The following is a 22,467-nucleotide window of genomic DNA, read 5'->3' on the forward strand; positions in this document are numbered from 1 at the left end:
TGATATTTTTGAGCAGCCGTATGTCTTCTGGAGTAAAAGAGATCAGGGCATGTGTCTGTCTGATATAATTACTGTGTTATAAGACCTGAAAAAGAGGAACTGACAAAAACGAAGAATAAAAAACACACCAAAACAGGTTAAGGGTTATTGTAAAATTCCTCAAGAGCAAGTGTAACGGCCCAAACAGACCTAAATATAATAAGCTGAAGCTGGTCAGCTGAAGAGGTCACATGTAAATCATACCTTGCTTTATCATTTATTGTGTTCAATGTCTTTTGTCTTTTGTGATTAGGTGCGTCCTCCTGCGTGTGCATCGGTAAGAACCGCGTGTTCCAGCACTCTGACGGATCCTGTCTGTGTAAAACGGGTTACGTTTTCTATAATGAACTGGACTTTAAGAGTTCCAGTACTGACAGTGATCTGGACTGTCAGCCTGAGGTAGGTAGATCTGCTCACACTTAGACTTAATAAATGTCAGTCTCAGTCCACCATCCTTTTCCAGTGCAGTAATTAAAGCACACGTCTCTAAAGGTGAGTAAACGCTGTGGTGTCGGACAAGTAAGACTGGCTTCCTCCCAAGAGTGTGTTAACCCCTCCACACACTCCTGCAGTCTCAGCTGTGGTCCTCAGGGTGGGAGTCTGGACGTAGGCCTGGGCATGTAAGTTCACTGCTATTCTTCATAAGATTGTGTTTAAGGCTTAAGGCATGTGATACAACATGATGGTATAACTTCTAGTACTGTATTTTTTGCACTATAAGGTGCACCAGATTATAAGGCGCATTATGCGACACTAGTAAGGAACAGGGGTGTTGCCTTACCATGTTTTCCTTCTAATTCAGCAGGTCTCACTGCTGACCTGTAAAACTAAACTAAGTTAAAGGAGAACTACAGCATAAAATGGCCATTTGTTGTAGTAAAACTTGATAAAAAGTTCTTATCTTTGATGAATAGCACACCTCCGTTCTCCCACAGCGTTCAGAGATCCAGAAATTTTAACAGTTTGTCTAAACACCCTTCAGACTGGGTGATACGAGGCATAATTTGCACCGATAAATCGCTTTTTCCACCGTTATCCAGCTCAAAGTAGCTCTGTTTCGACAAACTGTTAAAATTTCTGGATCTCTGAACGCTGTGGGAGAAAGGAGGTGTGCTATTCATCAAAGGAAAGAACTTTTTATCATGTTTTACTACAACAAAATGGTGTAGTAAAGTGAAATGATGAGTGTGTGTTTTTGTTGCAGTTGTCATTGTGAGCGGTACGTATCAGCGGAGGAGGTGTGTAACTCCTCGTGTGTTTCCACACTGCCTGAGCTATCCACCAGATTAGCTCAGGATGGACAGCTGCTGCTTAGGATCAAAGCTAAGGATGAAAACAGGATGTGGAACAGAGTGAGCACTGTGTGTGTGTGTGTGTGTTTGGTGTGTGTGTGTGTTTGGCCCACAATTGAACTCCTCATTATGAAATCCATAACGTACATTTAAATCACACTGGACTTAACTTATAGTTACTACAGGGGTTGGACAGTGAAACTGAAACACCTGTCATCATTTTAGTGTGGGATTTTAGGTTTCATGGCTAAATTGGAGCAGCCTGGTGTTCAATCTTCATTAATTGCACATTGCACCAGTAAGAGCAGAGTGTGAAGGTTCAATTAGCAGGGTAAGAGCACAGTTCTGCTCTAAATATTACAATGCACACAACATTATGGGGGACATACCAGAGTTCAAAAGAGGACAAATTGTTGGTGCACGTCTTGCTGGAGCATCTGTGACCAAGACAGCAAGTCTTTGTGATGCATCAAGAGCCACGGTATCCAGGGTAATGTCAGCATACCAACAAGAAGGACCAACCACATCCAACAGGATTAACTGTGGACGCTGTAAGAGGAAGCTGTCTGAAAGGGATGTTCGGGTGCTAACCCGGATTGTATCCAAAAAACATAAAACCACGGCTGATCAAATCACGGCAGAATTCAATGTGCACCTCAACTCTCCTGTTTCCACCAGAACTGGCCGTCACCACAATCAATTACTGTGCTCTAAAACCAGGTGTTTCAGTTTCATTCTCCAACCCCTGTAAATTACTGTATAGGGACATTTCGGGTCACAAACACCTATGGTGGAGGTTGTTATGTGGTTTAATGTGGGTTACCAGGACAATGTCTTATACCTACATCAAAGTAAATTTAATATACAGTATCAACTGAAATTAATAATTTGTTTGTTTTAAGTTGTAATGTTATGTAACCAACATTTTTACCAGTTTTACAAATGCCACATGGTTTATACTGACTCAGACTATGATATTCATTTGTGAGGTATGATGACCAAAACTCCATGTTTGCTAAACCTCATAATATTAACATCCACAGAATGTGAGGTTGGTGATGTTGTTTTTTTAATGAACAAAATATGATATATTGTGATTTCCCAGATTTATTAAATTTAAATTTGACTAAAATGTAACATCTGTCTAACTTTGGAGCTGGATGTCAACTAAACGTCAGATTTTTTGACCAAACAAAGTTCACATTTTTTTTACATTTTTTCACTAAAATTCAACGTCTGTCCAACTTTGTCAAAAACCAACACATGGTTTACATTTAGCTCTAGACTTGTGATTTTGATTTCTAAAAAAAATCAACATCTGTTCAACACTCAATTTTTATTTTCAACAAAATTTAAACTCTGTCTTACATTGGACCAAAAGGTGAATACAGTGTTGTTTTAATAGAAATGTGACGATGATTTCCGACCAAAATTCAATACCTGAACAAAAATCTGGAGCAATAGTGTTAAAGCTTATTCTGCACTGTTAATAATAATCTTTTTAGATTTTTTTTTTTTTTTGATTTATCTTTTCTTCTCTATTTTTCAAGAATATGATGAACATCCTGGGACCTGACAGTCACATCAACAACATTGGAAAGATCCATTTAGTCCAGTTCTCTGCAGAAGGAGTATTCGGTTGGATTTTGAAGGACCCTTTGTTTATTGACACCTTTCTGTCAGGTAGAAGATCTTTAATCATTCATTTCATTATTTAAAAGCTAAAGCTTTTCAATCAAAAGTGTTGCAGGAATTTTAATCTGCAATTTTTTAACTGGCAATATTATATATTTTATCTCAGAACCAATAGAAATTCTGGAGGGAGGTCGGAGAAAGAGAAGACACAGCGGTGATCTCTGGAGCTCTGGACCTCTACCCCGCATTCCCAACCCAATAGCATGTCTCAATCCCAGTGATATGCTCATCTTTCAGCTAACCATCAACTACACTGGTAGGATTTGAGCTAATAATCTCTTTTTCATTATTTAAACAGCAGTATTTGTTGTATATAGGGTTGCCACCCGTCCCTTAAAATACGGAATTGTCCCTTATTTGGCAACTAAACTTTGCATCCTGTATTGAACCAATAAGGGACGAGATTTGTTCCGTATTTCCATAAATGTCCAATCCACATGTCTGTCACTCACACATCAGCACTAAACCCCGCCTCTCTCCGCTCCTCTCTGTGCTGGACACATATTCTTCACGATTTTAACACAAAAAACACAGAACTGTGACAAAAAATTGTAATAATCAAAGGAATTATTTCTCTGATAAAAAATATGTTTATACAAATTTCTGCGTATTTTGAAGAATAAAGAATTTTTGAAGAATACAGTGTCCAGTGATCATTACATAAAATATTATAATAAGTGGGGGTTTAACTGTTTGGATGACCTGACTTTCTTTCAGCTCATAGGAAAAACACCCACAAATACCCTTCAATTTAAGTAAAAACAGTGTCCCAATAGTTATGCACATAAAACTTATGTTCTCAATTTATTTAGTTTATATTTTAAACGTTTGTTGTTGCACACAAACATATTTCAATGAATATTTATTTAACTGCACTTTATAAGAGAAAGTGTTCATTGCTAATAAAGCATCTCAAACTTTAAGTTTGACGAATTGCTTTTTTGATTACCTCTTCAATAAAAACAGCAGCACAAAATAAAATATACCACTGCTGCGGGTGCCACGCCCAACAGGTGTCGTGCCTGTGGTGGACATGGCCCAGAGGAGCGGTGGTTGGCGTCCCTTATTTTAAATTCTTAAAGGTGGCAACCCTAGTTGTATAGTATGGAATAATCAATGTGAATCTATTTATCTTACTTCCAGACCGTCTCCTCAGCCACTTCCCTGTGTATCAGAAGGACCATTTGTTCAGTAGTAATCCTGCCTGGGACTTTGGAGCATTCAGGCATCTGGAGCGGCTTATCAAGCATTCTCAGTTTAATTCCACCAGGTACGCTTGTGATGACTAATGATTTATACACACATGGCCCCAAGAATGGAGCCAGTATTCTATATGCATACATATATTTATACATATGAAGCGCAGGGAAAAGGATGAGTTTCTTTAATTTTACCAAATTGAAAACCTCTGGAATATAATCAAGAGGAAGATGGATGATCACAAGCCATCAAACCACCAAACTGAACTGCTTGAAGTTTTGCACCAGGAGTAAAGCAGCATAAAGTTATCCAAAAGCAGTGTGTAAGACTGGTGGAGGAGAACATGATGCCAAGATACATAATTAAAAACTGTGATTAAAAACCAGGTTTATGCTTTAAACTTTATGAATATGAACTTGTTTTCTTTGCGTTATGTTCATTTTACTCAAACATAAACCTATCAATAGCAAAATCAGAGAAACTGATTCAGAAACTGAAATGATCTCTTAATTTTTTCCAGAGCTGTAAGTAAATCTAGATAAATTATGCAGTATATATTTAAGCAATAATACACCAGATAACTGCACTGCACATCAACAGTAATAAAAGCTGTAGTACTATACAGATTGTGTCATTACATGGACATGTCTTCATGGAGTTTGAATGCACAAAATACTGCATAATAATAATGCGTTGTTATCAGCTGGTATCATTAACAGTGCGTAGCTGGGACAATGCTAAAAATGGTAAACTCAGGATATAAAAGAGGGATATACTGTATTCTGTTTGGATTTGCCATTAGAAACCACTGGAAACTGCTTGTGAAACCAGTTGTGGTAAACTGTCTGCCAACAAACTACCAACAACAAAAACCCTCATATTAGAGAGAGGAGAGACTCGTAGCTTTATAAAGGGAAATAGATGAGTTAGCAGCTCATATGTGGAGCATCTTTTGCTGGAGTGGAGAGTAAACAGCTGCTCTGAAGTTCATGCTCAGGTCCAGGAGGTGAAATAAGGTCAGGTGGTTTGCTTTTGCTGTTTTTTTTTGCAGCTATAGCTGCACAGCTGCACCGAGAGATCCAGTGTGGGTACGAGAGAGAAGCACATAGCACTAATGCTAATGCTAATGCGGAAAAGCATAAAAAAGACGCATCATTTCTGCATAATTTAACCGTTCACTTTCATGTCGCATGTCCGTTGATTGGATACCTATCTGATTTAGGATGACATATGAAAGTGACTCAAATCTGATTTGAAAAAAAAAAAATCGTATTTGGCATGTTCACACAGCCATGAAAAAATTTGAGCCGCATTGAGCAAAAAAATCTGATTTGAGTCACTTCTGCCTGGTAATGTGAACGTAGCCATGGATACTCCTCATGTATTGGTGATACTGGCAAGGGCGTAGGAGCGGGTTTGATATTGGGGGGGACACATTTGCTAATATGAACCAAAGCACACCCTATAGTTTCCTAGAAAAACATTTGCGGAATTACTTTTAATCCTAAATTATCCTTTTTTTCTGTATTTATTATTAGTTACATCCAAATAAAGGTAATTTTACAACCTAAACATGTTACTCCACATTACATTTACTGTTGCTAGAAAAAATTATACGTGAAAGGTCTGAATTATATACATATGACAAAAACTGATCAGTTATCACCTAATATTTAACATAATATAACAGATTTGATTATTATTATTATTATTATTATTATTAATTATGTATTGTATGTTGTATATTTACATTTTCTCCAAACTGACTAGCATTGTGCCCCGCACTTTTAATTGTTTCTACTGAAAGCACTTCTTATGATGGTGTCCTTTTATGAAAAAGAATGTAACTTTACGTTTCATAGGGATTTTTCTCAGAAGTTAATATAAACGTTAGACGTCAGGACATGTGTTCTTACTGTTGTAGGGTAATTTACCACAGCAAAAATGTATGTGAGCCAGACGGACAAGGAAAACCAGAAGTCAGGATATCCAATTTAGAATAAAATTTACTGAAGAAAATCATTGAAGTATTACAGACACTCCAGTAGATGAATCAGACAAAAAGTAAGAAAATAGACAAAAGTAACAGGAAAAATGTTGTAGATGGTCAAAAGTAAAGTATTCCAATCTCGAGAGCTACAGGAAAAGTCTGACTTTTCTGTCTCTGCATTAACAGTTATACTTATACTAATAACAATTACATGTAAATCTACTTTACCAGGATACATGTTCTTATTGGTTCTATAAAAATCAATAATGACATAATTGTCTCTATGATTGGTTCTTCAAATGTATCAACATTACACTACTGATTAAGCATGACAATGCATTACATATGTTGCATCAAAAAGGTGTACGTCACAAAGTCCGAAACATCATGTTGTTTTCCATTCCCGTGGCCTTCGTTGTCTTCTGGCCTGTCTGCGACTTTGCGCCACGTAGAACAGCCGTGCGTAGGCTATCTAAGGAGAGGTTACTAGCACAATCACTCAGATAGCGGGTATCTCCCTCTGCAGTTGTCAACATCTTGTCCTTGCATCCTGTCACAACATGAAACAACCTTCTCTTCTAAATGTACATGATATTCTAACAACACAAAGATCCTAGTGGAATAACAGATTCTAAAAATAAAAACTGGTGTGTCTGCACAATTTATTGCTAATGATTACAGTCAAATTATTATATTTATTGAATGATCATAATTATCAAATAAAAGGATACAAGTGTAGATTAAAGGATATACACGTCCAGAATCCATGGACGGGGGCTTCCCAGATCGCTCCCATCACTGTAAACTACAAATGAACAGAAGTCAGATTAGATCAGTGTTTCTTAACCCTGTTCTTACATATTCTATTGCATACTCCCACTGTTCTGCATATTGTAGAGCTTTCTCTGCTTTAAATGAACATAATAAAGTAAGTGGTATGATGGTATGATGTGTCTAATACACTGCTGGACATACATAATGATTGATTTATGATCCATAGGGGGCTAAGAGATTTTAACAGGTAAACTCAGTAAAGGACTGTTTATTAGCTAATCAGTTGGATCTGGTGGAAAACACAATTTTAAGGGCAGTGATCAGGGTTAAGAAACTGCTTTTAACTACCTACATTACCCAGTGTTGTACTAAATTCTGTCTATCCCCTACATCCAGCTTCTAGCTGACTAGTTATCTACATTAATGAAAATTAAATAGTTATTAGCTAGTCAGGTACAGGGTAAACTGAACATTATATAGTTTTGTTTTTCTTAAACTAAGCTAATTCCAAAGTTAAGCTAACTGACTGTCACGGGTTGTATTTTATTAAGCGCAGAGTTGGTATGTTTTGATTAGTGCATTTTTAACCAGCTATCAGAAACATAGCAGTTTACATGGTTTACATGGTTAGCTTACCGTTACCTTTCTGTTAGAAAAATCGCTGTATTTTCATACCTGGTTTAAAATCATCTGCTGCATCCCGATCGCACTGCTTAATCTCACAGCGGGGGAGGGGCTCCCCCCCCCACCACCACTCTCCCCCACACTCTCCTGCGCACGCCGCAAAACCAGCAAGCTGATTGGCTGTTTCTATTGAGAGGCGGAACTTAATTCCTGAACCGGCTCCATGATTGGCGTTAAGAGATTTCCCATTTACTAGGCGGTCACCTGTCTCCTCATTAATAGTACAGCTGATCTGAGCGAAACCATTTTATTTTTGGAGGGGACAAATCCACCTTTTTCCACCGGTTCCTACGCCAGTGGATACTGGTATCTGACAGTTCTTATTGTCCTCAGATTTGCGCATGTGTTCTCGGAGCCGGGGAAATACGTGTTCCTGGATAATGCTGTGAAGGACTGGAGCTTGATAGTGGTGGTTCGAGATAAGAGCACAGAGTGTGATCCTACTACATCTCCCTTCCAGCCCACCTCTCCAGCACAGCTCGTACGACACGGAGTCATCAAACAACAGCGCCTCAACCTCCTGCCAGACTGGAGCGCCATCATAGGTACGGGGTTGCTTTATCAGACTTATTACGTCCCAATGTTTAGCTTTGATGCTTGTGGGAAGGCAGACAAACCAAGTCTCCCTGAAGCTGCGGGAGTCTCCCGCATTTCGGTAGCGGCTCCCTGATGCCCGCGAGTCACAAATAATCTCCCGCAATTCAGAACGAGCGCCCCAAACGCGCACACAGGCCACAGACTTTTATTCTCTAATCGCATAAAAAGAGAGAAAACAGAGAGGGTTCTGATTGGCCTGTTCTCTGCAAAGAGTCTGTGAGACAGTGTTTTTCCCCCCTCCCGGACGGGATTTGTTCAGTGACTGAGAGAAAGCAGATCATGGCGGAGGCAATATTAATAATTATTGTAATATGATATGAAATGCTTTTGATGTTTTGCAATTTTTTGTGATATTGTAACTGTCAATTTTTGTCAAATAAAGTTTTTTTTTTTTTCAAAAAAAAAAAAAAAGGAAAGCAGAGGCAGGGCCTTCCAAAAAGAAAAAATATGAAACTCATTTCATTTCACCTCTGAATACTCTAAATCCTTTGGTGTGTGTGCGATTAACCTCCCTGAAATCAACTTTTGCAACTTGGGATGTCTGGGAAGGCATACATTTCTAGAGTTGGTGAGTTAGAGGTCTCATAGGTGGATAGGCCGATGGTTGGGACATCTCATTTACTAGACTACCTAAATTTCCTTCAGGATCAAAAAGTATCTATTGACATTTAGGAATCCTCTATCCACATCAAGTCATAAATAACATTTTGACCCATAGTAGACAGTGCAAAGAGTGATAATGGTTGTGACCAGTAACATGTTTGGTGATGTACCATATCGTATCGTACGCAAAAATATCGCCAACATTTTTGAATATCGTGAACGATATTATACCCTGAAATATGGTGCCATATCACCCACCCCTAATTATCACATCAGGGTACTACTTTTTTACTGTTTTAGCAACAACAAAAAAAATAATCACACTGTTCTCATTTCACATTATACATCTACTAGAGACAGATTATATCTGTCCAGCATCATTTATTTTACTTTAATCCTGGATATTTGGAGATATTTGGAGTGACTTCTGGTACAAATCTGATAAATGTATTGTATTTTTTAAGCTAGGACGCTATCAGCTAGCGATTTGTTCCACGTAGCTTGTTTTAACATGGTAAACATGCAGACTACAGTCTGATATACTCACCTCTGAACTCTGAAAGAGCTAGCGCTCAGCACTTAGCAGCTAATGCTGCTCCAGCAGTGCTAGCCGGGGTTAGCAGCAGGCTACAGTCCGATAATACTCACCTCTGAATGGTGAAAGATCTGTCGCTTATTGCAGTTAGCTGCTAATGCTAATACTGCTCCAGCAGTGCTAGCTGGGGTAAGCTGCAGGCTACAGTCTGATAGTACTCACCTCTGAATGGTGAAAGAGCTAGTGCTTAGCATAGTTAGCAGCTAATGCTAATACTACACTTCACTGAAACTCCTGTATAACGCTGTACTTTAGCGGAGTGACTTTACTGCTTCTTAATACCTGACTGGTAAATGATTTTTGGGAAAATTAAAGGATTTTAAGTGTGCTTATAGTGCGAAAAACACTGTAAAACATCTTTAACGTCTATATGTTCAATTGTATTTTATTTTAAAGATGTTATTTCATATAATTTCTAGTCTGTTCTTCATGAAATGTCCACATAATGTTATAAGCTCTTTCATGGCCTTCATGTTAGTATGGAGAAATGGGGTAATGTTAGGTAGTATTAGTGGTCAGCAGAGCACTATAAACACTGTAAACGGTTTGTTATGTTTTATCTACAGGGGTGTTGATTCTGCTGGTGTTGCTGATAGTGGTGTTGACCGTCTCTGCTCTGCTGCTGAGGCCTAATCGCTCCAGTCTCATCGCTAAAGGAAGGCCGAAGCCTAAATGGCGCAGCTTGGGGGAACCCAAGGTTCCTATGGAGTATGTTTACAGTGGAGACTGGTGAGTTATTAGACAAAATAAGTCATATTTTAATGACTTATGATATTTTTAATGATATTTGGAAGACTGAATGATGTGTTTTTTCTTGTTCTGTTGAACGGGCAGCAGTGGTATGCTCAGGTTCAGGGGAGTGGGTGAAGGAGCAGAAGCAGAAGAACCTGCTGTGTGCAAAGGTAACTGAGTTATATGAACTTAAAGAACACATTATTATAGATAATTGTGCTTTAAAAAGTCTAAAAATCAATACTATTCAAAGTGGGTGGGGTACATCATCTGAACAGAGTTTGGAAAGTTGGTATTAATTATATAAAACTTGTATGGTGATAGATGGAATACACAAAATGGTTCTAATAGATGTGTCATGTGTAAAATTATACATTTAAATAATTAGAAATTATTACTAGCCATTTTTTTTATTTTATTTTAAACTTTTGTCCCATTTTCTCCCCAATTTAGAAGTCCAAATGAGTTACCAAACCCACTCATTAGGACTCCCCCTATCACTAGTGATGAACCAAAAATGTGAATACTAGCACATGTGAAGTCAGACTCCGCCTCTTTTTGAACTGCTGCTGATGCTGCATTGCAGAGTAGCATTACAGCGCTAACGCTCGGAGGAAAGCGCAGCGACTTGGTTCTGATACATCAGCTCACAGACGCAGCCTTGTGCTGATCCACATCACCCTAGGAGTGATGAGAGGAAAGAGCACCATCTACTGTACTGTACCCACCCAGAGAGAGCAAGGCCAATTGTGCTCTCTCAGGGCTCTGGCAGCTGATGGCAAGCTGCATGACCGGGATTCGAACGAGCCATCTCCTAATCTTAGTGGCAGGACCTTAGTCAGTGCCCAATAATTACTAGTCACATGTTAAAGAGTGGAAATGAAATGCTTGTAATAGATACATTTTGACAAAAATTCAAGTGTTTTTTTTTTGTTAAAATACTTTTTTTTTTGCAAAATTTACTTTAAATATCTACTGCTGAATATTTACTAAATTATTTATTTTTGCTGGTAAGAACATATACATCTGCCTTGCTTTCTTTTGATATAAACAGCAATCTTTTTTTGATAGCCAGTGCATCTACTTATGTTTTTTTTCATTCTTTTTTTAAATGTTTAATTTATTATGCAGTGTTTAAGAACTAAGCAAATTTTATGTTAAAAGTATACCTTATATTTTAAGGATTCAAACTATCTGTTTTTGATGTCTAAGAGTGGAAAAAATGGCCTTTCCTCTACGTCTTCACTTTACAGCATGTGGCCTCCATTTAAATTATGAAACATTAATACATTAATGTTCTCCTGCAAGCGTGTTTAGCTGGTTAAATTTGAAAAAACATACATTTTTTGGTACATTTATGTTTGTGTATCTCAGCTTTGTAATCAGTTTAATGTAACACATTAATTTGTGTAATATAAAGTGTGATATAGATGTTTAAACTGATAAAAGTTATTTTTCTTCTTTTCAATATGCTCTTAATTAACTCAACGCTGAAGGATACAAGAATGCACTGATTGAGTTGGAGGAGTTTAATGTAAAAACGCTGTACGACAAATTAGAGGATCAGAATTTACACCTGGCATCACAGCTGGCGAAGCATCGCAAAGACACGCAGGAGTTCTACAGGAACATGTGCCAGCAGACCGACGCCCTGCGGGTGAGAGACGAGACGTCTGAGATTCAGTCCTCTGAAACTTATGATCTGAGAGAAATTGCGTGATGCTGTAATCGATAATGGAATTGCTTTTTAATGGCTTGGTGCTTCTTTAGGAGACCTTGGAGAATATGGAGCCTTCAAAGCGGATCCAGTGGAAGAAGATTATGGCCAGTGAGGCACAAGCTAAACAAGAATCCATTAGAGGTTTGAGTCTTATGATGAATTTATGAACTCCTGAAATGTGTTATCAGGGTAGAAAACATTTTTTAGAATAGAATATGTGAAATATACAAGGAAAATACATAAAATACATGGAGCTGCTCATTGAGCTCCATTGGCTACCAGTTGCTGCTCGTATTAAGTTCAAAGCTCTTACCATCGCCTACAAGCTGATGACAGAACAGCTCCTTCCTACCTGCACTCACTCCTGAAGGCTTACGCTACCTCCCGGCCGCTGCGCTCCTCCAATGAACGTCGCCTCACTTTACCAAACAAACATTCACACAAAGCAATCCAGACTGTTCTCATACAGAGTTCCCCAATGGTGGAACAAACTACCCTCCACTACCAGATCAGGAGAATCTCTCACTATCTTTAATAAACTCCTGAAGACAGAGCTCTTCAAAGAGCTCTTACTCTCCTAACACCTCTAACTAACTACCTTCTACTACCAGATCAGGAGAATCTCTCACTATCTTTAATAAACTCCTGAAGACAGAGCTCTTCAAAGAGCTCTTACTCTCCTAACACCTCTAACTAACTACCTTCCACTACCAGATCAGGAGAATCTCTCACTATCTTTAATAAACTCCTGAAGACAGAGCTCTTCAAAGAGCACTTACTCTCCTAACACCTCTAACTAACTACCTTCTACTACCAGATCAGGAGAATCCCTCACTATCTTTAATAAACTCCTGAAGACAGAGCTCTTCAAAGAGCACTTACTCTCCTAACACCTCTAACTAACTACCTTCCACTACCAGATCAGGAGAATCTCTCACTATCTTTAATAAACTCCTGAAGACAGAGCTCTTCAAAGAGCTCTTACTCTCCTAACACCTCTAACTAACTACCTTCTACTACCAGATCAGGAGAATCTCTCACTATCTTTAATAAACTCCTGAAGACTGAGCTCTTCAAAGAGCTCTTACTCTCCTAACACCTCTAACACACTAACTACTTCTAACCTCATTTCCTTCTTCCCCTCCTTCACTCCTATATCCCATTATTTCCCTTTGACCTCTTTTAGGCCCTATATAAAGATGTTTTTACCTTTAACTTTTGTACTTCTACTAGTACTACTAGATACTTATCTTTTCTTAAGTATCATAATTTTTCTCATCATAATTTTTAGCTTTTTAGTGTATAATATATAAAAGACATGTGTGCATGATGGTAATGCAGATATTGTATTATAACTGTAATAAACTGTATGGCAGTGGAGCCGTGGATGGGTCTGATGGAGGTCGTTCAGAGATCATTGGAGGCGGTGCTGATCCGGCTGAATGAAGAGACCTATCAGCAGCCAGAGAGCACCGTGACCGGCAGCCACAGAGACACCAGAGAGAGCGGAGTCCACACAGGATACACCCAGGTACACATCCTAATCACCAGTATACAACAGTTAGTTCTGACCTCACAATCTGATTGGTTGAGTTAAGTGTTATAAAATGTTCTAGAAGCCGTCGCACACTAAGTCTGTATCACTCTGCGGACACGTTGCTGAGTAATGCTTAGCACAGGCTAGAGCCCAGCCAAGACACGCTCGCCCACAGCCTGCAGCTCGGGCTCGTCTTTTGTGGAAAAAAGGGAAAGAAACGGAACAGTAACCACCAGGCTAGGCTAAGCTAATGCTAAGCTAAAGCAAGCTATGCTAACCTAAACCACAGTCCAGCTGGCTAGATAACTAAACACCATGCAGCAAAACAAGCAGAAATGCTCACAAATGCACAGCTTTTACGTGAAGACTCAAGTATTCTTTATACATTTTTTGAGGGTCTTAAATTTTCTCTACTTATTTTGTAAAAAAAAAAAAAGTTGTATAAAAGCAATAGAACACTCGAGGTTGGACAATGAAACTGAAACACCTGGTTTTAGAGCACAATAATTGATTGTGGTGACGGACAGTTCTGGTGGAAACAGGAGAGTTGAGGTGCACATTGAATTCTGCGTGATTTGATCAGCTGTGGTTTTATGTTTTTTTTGGATACAATCCGGGTTAGCACCCGAACATCCCTTTCAGACAGCTTCCTCTTACAGCGTCCACAGTTAATCCTGTTGGATGTGGTTGGTCCTTCTTGGTGGTATGCTGACATTACCCTGGATACCGTGGCTCTTGATGCATCACAAAGTCTTGGTCACAGATGCTCCAGCAAGACGTGCACCAACAATTTGTCCTCTTTTGAACTCTGGTATGTCCCCCATAATGTTATAGTGTGCATTGTAATATTTAGAGCAGAACTGTGCTCTTACCCTGCTAATTGAACCTTCACACTCTGCTCTTACTGCTGCAATGTGCAATTAATGAAGATTGAACACCAGGCTGCTCCAATTTAGACATGAAACCTAAAATCCCACACTAAAATGATGACAGGTGTTTCAGTTTCATTGTCCAACCCCTGTATTTCACAACTATGTTCAACAGACCTTTCTGAAACAGTCAATTTGTGCATACTAACATGTGCCTATAGATTTCTTCAGCTGATATGATTGAACTGAAGACAAGACCGGACACAGAGGCAGCATCTTCTGATCCAGGTAGGAAACAAAATGTAGACTATGTTTTCCCCATCACAGAATTTCATTTTCTGAGCTTGTTTATTGTATATATGGTGTGTGTTCAATATTCTTTCAGCTCCCCAGTCCAGTACAGCTCCCTGTGTGAGTGAGGAGGACCTGGCAAAGCTTTTGGCCCTGACTCCCCTCACTAAAACTCTGCAGGATATACAGCAGTCCCTTCAAGCACTGAACGATACGCCCCACGCAGAAGAAGAACCTAGAGGTATGTCTCCAAACAAGACTGATCTTCATCTAAGTCACAACAATAGACAACTAAGGTCTGCTTAAACTAATACCACACAAAAATTATATGTTTGCATGGTTTTGTTAAACAGAACATGCTAACATTCACAGTGCAGGATGGAAAAAAGTATATGAACTCCTCGGCTAATGACTTTTCTAAGAGATAATTGGAGGCAGAATATGATGAGATTGGATGTGTTGGTTAAAGCTGCCCTGCCCTATAAAAACACTAAAACACACACCATTTTAAAGTTTGCTGTTCTTAAGAAGCATTGCTTGATGTGAATCATGCCTCACACAAAAGATCAAGCTCTTAGAAGAAGCTGGAAAGGGTTACAAAAGTATCTCTAAAAGCCTTGATGTTCATGTGTCCACTGTAAGACAGACGTCTACAAATAGAGAAAGTTCAGCACTGTTGCTGCTACTCTCTCTAGGTGTGGTAAAGTCAAGTCCTGTAAAGATGACTGCAAGAGCACAGCACTGAATGATCAATGAGGTGAGGAAGAATCATCTGAAGAGTGTCAGCTGAAGACTTACACAAATCTCTGGCACATGCTACATTTTTGTTGACAAATCTACAATAAGGAAAACTTTAAACAAGAATGGAGTTGATGGGAGGACACCACAGAGGAAGCCACTATTACCAATATTACAAAAAAACATTGTGAAACATGGTGGAGGGGGCATCATGATTTGGAGCTGCTTTGCTGCCTCAGAGCCTGGATGGATTACCGTCAATAATGGAAAAATGAATTCACAAGTTTACCAAGACATTTTGCAGAAAAATTTAAGACCATCTATCCTCCAACTGAAGCAAATCAACAACCGAACGGCTTCAACAGAAGAAAATAAATAAATACTCCTTCTGGAGAGTCCTGACCTCCTGAACCCAAGTGAGATGATGTGGCATGACCTGCTTGAATTTTTGCACCAGGAGTAAGGCAGCATAAAGTTATCCAAAAGCAGTGTGCAAGCCTGGTGGAGGAGAACATGATGCCAAGATGCATGAAAAAACTGTGATTAAAAACCACCAGGGTTATTCCACCAAATATTGATTTCTGAACTCTTAAAACTTGAAAAGTTTTCTTTGCATTATTTGAGGTCTAAAAGCTCTGCATCTTTTGTGTTATTTCAGCCATTTCTCATATCAGCCATTTTCTGCAAATAAATGCTCTAAATGACTAAAATATTTTTATTTGGAATTTGGGAGAAATGTTGTCTGTAGTTTATAGAACAAAAAAACAATTTTCATTTTATTTAAACCTATAAATAGCAAAATCAGTACCAATATCTTGCTTTTTCAGGATTTTGGTTTCATCTCACCTGATAAATTCATGCTAATGGTTGTGGGGAACCTCAAGCTCTGTGATGTGTGTCTGATCTTTCCTCTCCAGCATCATCTGAGGACACGGAGGAGAGGCAGCAGGCGCACCTGATCCCCGTTGCCCTTGACAACCTGTCTCCACGGAGCTTCGCTGTCTTCCTGTTTGGTTGCCATGTAGTGAGGCTGCTGAGCCGAGCCTGCGGCTTCCCCGCCGTGATGCTGCTGCTGGCTAAAACCCTGCCGGTTACTCAAACCGACTCCCTGCTGAACTACTGTAACCGAGAGTTTTACTACGACACATCCAACCAGATACTGTACATCCTCCACAGTAACCTGCAAAACGCCGGACACTTCATCTCTGTCCTCTTACACGCTCTGGCTTATATTACTTCAGGTATATAAACGCCAATAATTAACCAATCAACTTACAGTATTTCCATTAATATTTGTTATTATAATATAATTATAGATGTAATTGCATTTTATCTGTTTTAATTTTTTTGGCCAGCATTTAAAAAAAACTCCATTTACAGATCTCCCAAACATGGGGAAATTAAACAGCTCTGAAAAAAAATTACAGTCTAAATACAACATAATTTGTTTTTAAATAATTCCCACTATTCCTCACTGTTAGTTTTTGGTATTGTTCTTCACATTGAGCTGCTCTTTTAGTTTGTACATTAAATTATCTTATCCGCTGCTTTAGTTTTCTACATGCAGGCCAATAGTTCATCTAACTGATTAAAAATACATAATAAACCGAGGCTTAATGATTGTCCATGATGCACATTAGGACACTAGTTCCTACACACACATGCTGAGAATCCCTAATACATTTGCAGCATAGAATATCACATGGAGCAGGCCTTCCTATTCTCTTATCTCCTAATAAAAAACACAAAAAAACACATTTTTGTGGCGTTTTTCCAGTAAAAATTGTGAGGTAGGAATTTTTGACTAAACCTGACTTTTCTTAGTCAAATTACCTTAGTAAATGCTCAGTAACCAGTTACTTTAGTATATTACATTGGCCTGCCTGGGTATATCGTCTTAGTCCAATGAAAATTTTTTATTTTACTACATAATTTCAACAGACAAACTGTCCCTTTACACTGTGCCAAAATTTCTTGATGAACAGACAGTGTTGGGAAGGTTACTTTTAAAATGTAATCCCTTACAGATTACTGATTACATCACTCAAAATGTAATTTGTAACGTAATCAGTTACATTACTTCAAGTGAGTAACGTAATCTGATTACTTTGGATTACTTTTTTGTTTTTTTAAGCCTGAATGAATGTAGCAAACACATATTGCATATTATTATTTTATTTTTCTTTCCAGTTAACAAATAGATAAACAAATAAAACAGCCTTTTCAATCACTCTATAAAAATACGTATGAAACCATTTCATCAAACAATTTTATGAAACACTTCTATAAATTGATGATAAAACCATTAAAAACCAAACAATGTAACAACAACTGTAAGCTATCTATTTGCAGGTTTGCCACCAGTGTTAATTTTGACAACAAATTTTGATTTAGTCTTAGTTATAGTCTTGTGACGAAAATAGCATTTAGTTTTAGTCATAATTTAGTCATATGAAATGTTTTTAGTTTTAGTCGACTTAATGTCATAAGAATATAGTCTACTAAAATTACAGTAAATTTATTCGACTAAAATGTAAAGGGTGTAAATGTAAATGCTTGTTCATCAGTTCCCTTGAATTATTAACTATACACGTATACGAAATGAAACGTTTAATAACCACTTAAGTAATATTGTTAATGTTTGAATGTGAAATATATTTATATATGATTTAATGTATATTATTATTATTATTGTAGGTGTGTGACTATATATATTTTACATTTAAAAATTTGTTTTAGAAATCAGGTCATAAAACATCTGAATAGTTAAATTATAGTTTGAACAGAGCTGTAGATGCAAAAACAACTTTTAAATTATCTAGTTTTATCTCCAGCACTAACCCAGCACACCTACTGGAGCTACAGTCTATAAATGAACACACATTCACACACTGTCCTGTAGAGATGCTCTCAGGATGTACTGAGAGACTTCATGAGTTAAAGTGAGAAACTTATGAGAAAGTGCTGTAAGGAACTTTTGGGTTCATAGATTGACTTATTTTATTGTTTTATTTTCGTTATATTATTGAGTTCCTTTCTGACCTGCTGCTGCTTTAACACTAGCTATATCTTTCCCACTGTGAGACTAAACAGATGATCTGATCTTAATGAGTTAGGGTTCTGTACCAGTTCTGTGTTTTAGTGCACTGCCGAGTTAAACACATCAGCTCATGAAATAACATCAGCATTAAAACGCGGATCTCTGCATGGAGATCTGTGGGACTCTGGGCTGCAGAAGCTGAAAGATTAGTGGTGTTTTTACCGGTAATGGAGTCGCTCCACACGGTTTACACGTTATCTTGTTTTTCGCGACGTCAAAGGAGAAATATATCGCCTCTCCCCTCTCCCCTCTCTCTCTCTCTCTCTCTCTCTCTCTCTCTCTCTCTCTCTCTCTCTCTCTCTCCCTGCTGAACACTGTCGAGTTAACTTCCAGTCGAGCTCCGTAACGACAGGTTAATTCCCGGGTTTGTAACAGCGCGCGGCGCTACTGCAGTGATTGGATCTCTTCCTAACTGGTCCCTACCTTTCACAGAACTAACTCAGTTCTGATTGGATTTCGTCCCTGCCAAACATTTTCGTCTCGTTTTTTTATTCGTCTACGAAAATGTCAGTTAATTTCGTCTCGTTGTGTGTGCGGAGCCGCTGTCTGCCCCTCCTACCGTCTCGCTGCCTGCACGCACACAGACACCGCTGCACACACAAATAGGGAGGAGTGATGGCGTTTTGTCAGTGTTGGATTGGAAGACCAAAAATAGGAAAGTACCGCAATGTAATCCATTTATTTTAGCAGAGTAACTGTAATCTGATTACCATTTATTCAAGCAGTAACTGTAACGGATTACAGTTACTCATAAATTGTAATCTGATTACGTAACGCCGTTACATGTAATCCGTTACTTCCCAACACTGTGAACAGACCAATAGAAACTCTTCAAAATAAACTGAAATAATCTCTTTTTACATTCACAAGGTTTTTTTCTCTCTCCTGTAAAGTTGCTGTTTTGGAGATACTTGTTTTGCACTGGACATAAATCAGCCTACCCCCAAAAGATACACATAATTACTGATCATTGATTATTAATGCCTTCAAAACATTTTGATTGCTGAATCTGGTTTACTAGGTTTCATTTTAGTTGAAACCTTAATGAAAACCGTCCTCCTTCTGGATGTCCACTGTTGTAGTACCATATTTTTTTGCACTATAAGGTGCACTTAAAATCCTTTAATTTTCCCAAAAATCGTATAATCTGGTGCTCCTTATGTATGAATTCTACCAGTCAGGTATTAAGGAGCAGTAAAGCCACTCCACTGAAGTACAGCGTTATACAGGAGTTTCAGTTAAGTTCTCTTAGTTATGGAGTAGTATTAGCATTAGCCGCTAACTGCTATTTCCCCGTTCAGAGGTGAGTATTATCTTCCTGTAGCATGCTACTACTATCCCTGGATCAGCATTAGCATAAGCCGCTAACCTCGCTAAGCGCTAGCTCTTTCGCCGTCCAGAGGTGAGTATATCAGACTGTAGTCTGTGTGTTTACTGTGTTAAAAGAAGCTATGTGGGACGAACCGCTAGCTAATATCACCCTGGCTTACCGGAACACTCAGAGTTCCTCAATGTAGCACTGTCAGGCAGCATTAGCTGCTAACCGCTAGCTAAATTAAAAGTTCCTTATAGTGTCTCTTAAAATGCACCTTAAGTATGAAAATAGACCAGAAAAAGATGCTCATTGATAGTGCGCCTTATAATCCAAAAATATGGTACACATACAGTTGTGGTCAAAAGTTTACATACACTTGTAAAAAAACATAATGTTATGGCTGTCTTGAGTTTTCAATAAGTTCTACAACTGTTATTTTTCTGTGATAGAGTGATCGGAACACATACATGTTTGTCACAAAAAAACAGTCATAAAATTTGGTTCTTTCATAAATTTATTATGGGTCTGCTGAAAATGTCACCAAATCTGCTGGGTCAAAAATATACATACAGCAACAAAATTTGTCAATTTTGGTGATGTAGCGAGTTGTGTCAATCAAATTAGCTTCATGTCATGGCCTCTTCACTTCTTGTAAGTGATTCTGATTGACTACAGCTGTTGACTTCTCATGAGCCCATTTAAATAGGGCTCATTTGACCCAGTGATTAGACTCAGCTACAAAAGCTACAATGGGAAAGTCAAAGGAACTCAGTGTGGATCTGAAAAAGCGAATTATTGACTTGAACAAGTCAGGGAAGTCACTTGGAGCCATTTCAAAGCAGCTACAGGTCCCAAGAGCAACTGTGCAGACAATTATACGCAAGTATAAAGTGCATGGAACAGTTGTGTCACTGCCACGATCAGGAAGAAAACGCAAGCTATCACATGCTGCCGAGAGGAGATTGGTCAGGATGGTCAAGAGTCAACCAAGAATCACCAAGAAGCAGGTCTGCAAGGATTTGGAAGCTGATGGAACACAGGTGTCAGTCTCCACAGTCAAGCGTGTTTTACATCGCCATGGACTGAGAGGCTGCCGTGCAAGAAAGAAGCCCTTGCTCCAGAAAAGGCACCTTAAGACTCGGCTGAAGTATGCTGCTGATCACATGGACAAAGATAAAACCTTCTGGAGGAAAGTTCTCTGGTCAGACGAAACAAAAATTGAGCTGTTTGGCCACAACACCCAGCAATATGTTTGGAGGAGAAAAGGTGAGGCCTTTAATCCCAGGAACACCATGCCTACTGTCAAGCATGGTGGTGGTAGTATTATGCTCTGGGGATGTTTTGCTGCCAGTGGAACTGGTTCTTTGCAGAAAGTAAATGGGATAATGAAGAAGGAGGATTACCTCCAAATTCTGCAGGAAAACTTAAAACCATCAGCCCGAAGGTTGGGTCTTGGGCGCAGTTGGGTGTTCCAACAAGACAATGACCCAAAACACACATCAAAAGTGGTAAAGGAATGGCTAAACCAGGCTAGAATTAAGGTTTTAGAATGGCCTTCCCAAAGTCCTGACTTAAACCCCATTGAGAACATGTGGACAGTGCTAAAGAAACGGGTTCATGCAAGAAAACCATCACATTTAGCTGAACTGCACCAATTCTGTCAAGAAGAGTGGTCAAACATTCGACCTGAAGCTTGCCAGGAGCTTGTGGATGGCTACCAAAAGCGCCTAGTTGCCGTGAAAATGGCCAAGGGACATGTAACCAAATACTAATGTTGCTGTATGTATATTTTTGACCCAGCAGATTTGGTGACATTTTCAGCAGACCCATAATAAATTTATGAAAGAACCTAATTTTATGACTGTTTTTTGTGACAAACATGTATGTGTTCCGATCACTCTATCACAGAAAAATAAGAGTTGTAGAACTTATTGAAAACTCAAGACAGCCATAACATTATGTTTTTTTATGTATGTAAACTTTTGACCACAACTGTATGCAGTGTTAGTGTGATTAATCTGTATTAGGAACTTTTTATTGGTTTGTCTCTATAAATCTATTGCATTACCTCCAGGCTCTGCTCCTCGAGACTTCATCAGATCCCTCCACCTGGCTGTATCTGCTCTGAGCTTGCAGTTATTCCATCTCTCCTTCACTCAGGAGCAGCAGGAAGGAAAGGTAGGCAAAGTTTCTGTACGCAGCATAAGATCACCTGAAAACCGTGCAGAAATACATTTATCAGACGTCTTATTTCAGATGGATGAAGAGAGATCACAGCTTGCCTTTGGGACGTTGGTGGAGGACTTCCTCAGTGTTAAAGTTTCTACTGAAACTCAATTCACCCCAAGTCTACTGGCTGAAAGGTAAGCTCAATATACTGTTTTACTTTTAAGTTCATAAGTTAAATTAACAACCACATTTTAATCCATTCGTCTTTGGTCATGTTCTGGCCAAATGACAAATATACTGACTAATATTATAAATATATACAGGCTGGTGGCTGTTTTCAAAAGAACATTGACACTGACATGACATTCTTAGCAGGCATTTCAACGTTGAATCAATACTGAATCAAAATTAATTAGTTATTGTTAAATTGTCACATGGGCGAAAATACCAATTAAACAATTTATTATCAAAAGAACGTGACTTATAAGGGTAGTTGGGGACAGGAAGGGTCAGTAACAGGAAGGCAG

The 22,467-nt window shown here is 38.6% G+C and overlaps 1 protein-coding gene across 3 annotated transcripts in view; it reads left to right on the forward strand.

The window, feature by feature from the left end:
* si:ch211-286b4.4 (zonadhesin) overlaps positions 1–22,467 on the forward strand; it is a 99,348-nt gene that overhangs the window by 72,878 nt on the left and 4,003 nt on the right. For 2 of the 3 annotated variants that reach the window (XM_049467184.1, XM_049467185.1), the window contains 17 exons: positions 293–438; positions 532–659; positions 1,244–1,391; positions 2,882–3,014; positions 3,133–3,282; positions 4,170–4,296; positions 8,008–8,219; positions 10,036–10,198; positions 10,304–10,371; positions 11,698–11,858; positions 11,972–12,062; positions 13,298–13,452; positions 14,549–14,615; positions 14,713–14,859; positions 16,274–16,597; positions 21,846–21,949; positions 22,028–22,134. In XM_049467184.1, the coding sequence (XP_049323141.1) occupies positions 293–438; positions 532–659; positions 1,244–1,391; positions 2,882–3,014; positions 3,133–3,282; positions 4,170–4,296; positions 8,008–8,219; positions 10,036–10,198; positions 10,304–10,371; positions 11,698–11,858; positions 11,972–12,062; positions 13,298–13,452; positions 14,549–14,615; positions 14,713–14,859; positions 16,274–16,597; positions 21,846–21,949; positions 22,028–22,134 (2,431 nt within the window). Of the gene's footprint in view, positions 1–292; positions 439–531; positions 660–1,243; positions 1,392–2,881; positions 3,015–3,132; positions 3,283–4,169; positions 4,297–8,007; positions 8,220–10,035; positions 10,199–10,303; positions 10,372–10,654; positions 10,721–11,697; positions 11,859–11,971; positions 12,063–13,297; positions 13,453–14,548; positions 14,616–14,712; positions 14,860–16,273; positions 16,598–21,845; positions 21,950–22,027; positions 22,135–22,467 lie in introns of those variants that run through there. The other variant, XM_049467186.1, reaches the window with a different exon arrangement.

Source organism: Astyanax mexicanus, chromosome 18 (assembly GCF_023375975.1).
Source record: "Astyanax mexicanus isolate ESR-SI-001 chromosome 18, AstMex3_surface, whole genome shotgun sequence".
In the NCBI taxonomy this organism is placed as follows: domain Eukaryota; kingdom Metazoa; phylum Chordata; class Actinopteri; order Characiformes; family Acestrorhamphidae; genus Astyanax; species Astyanax mexicanus.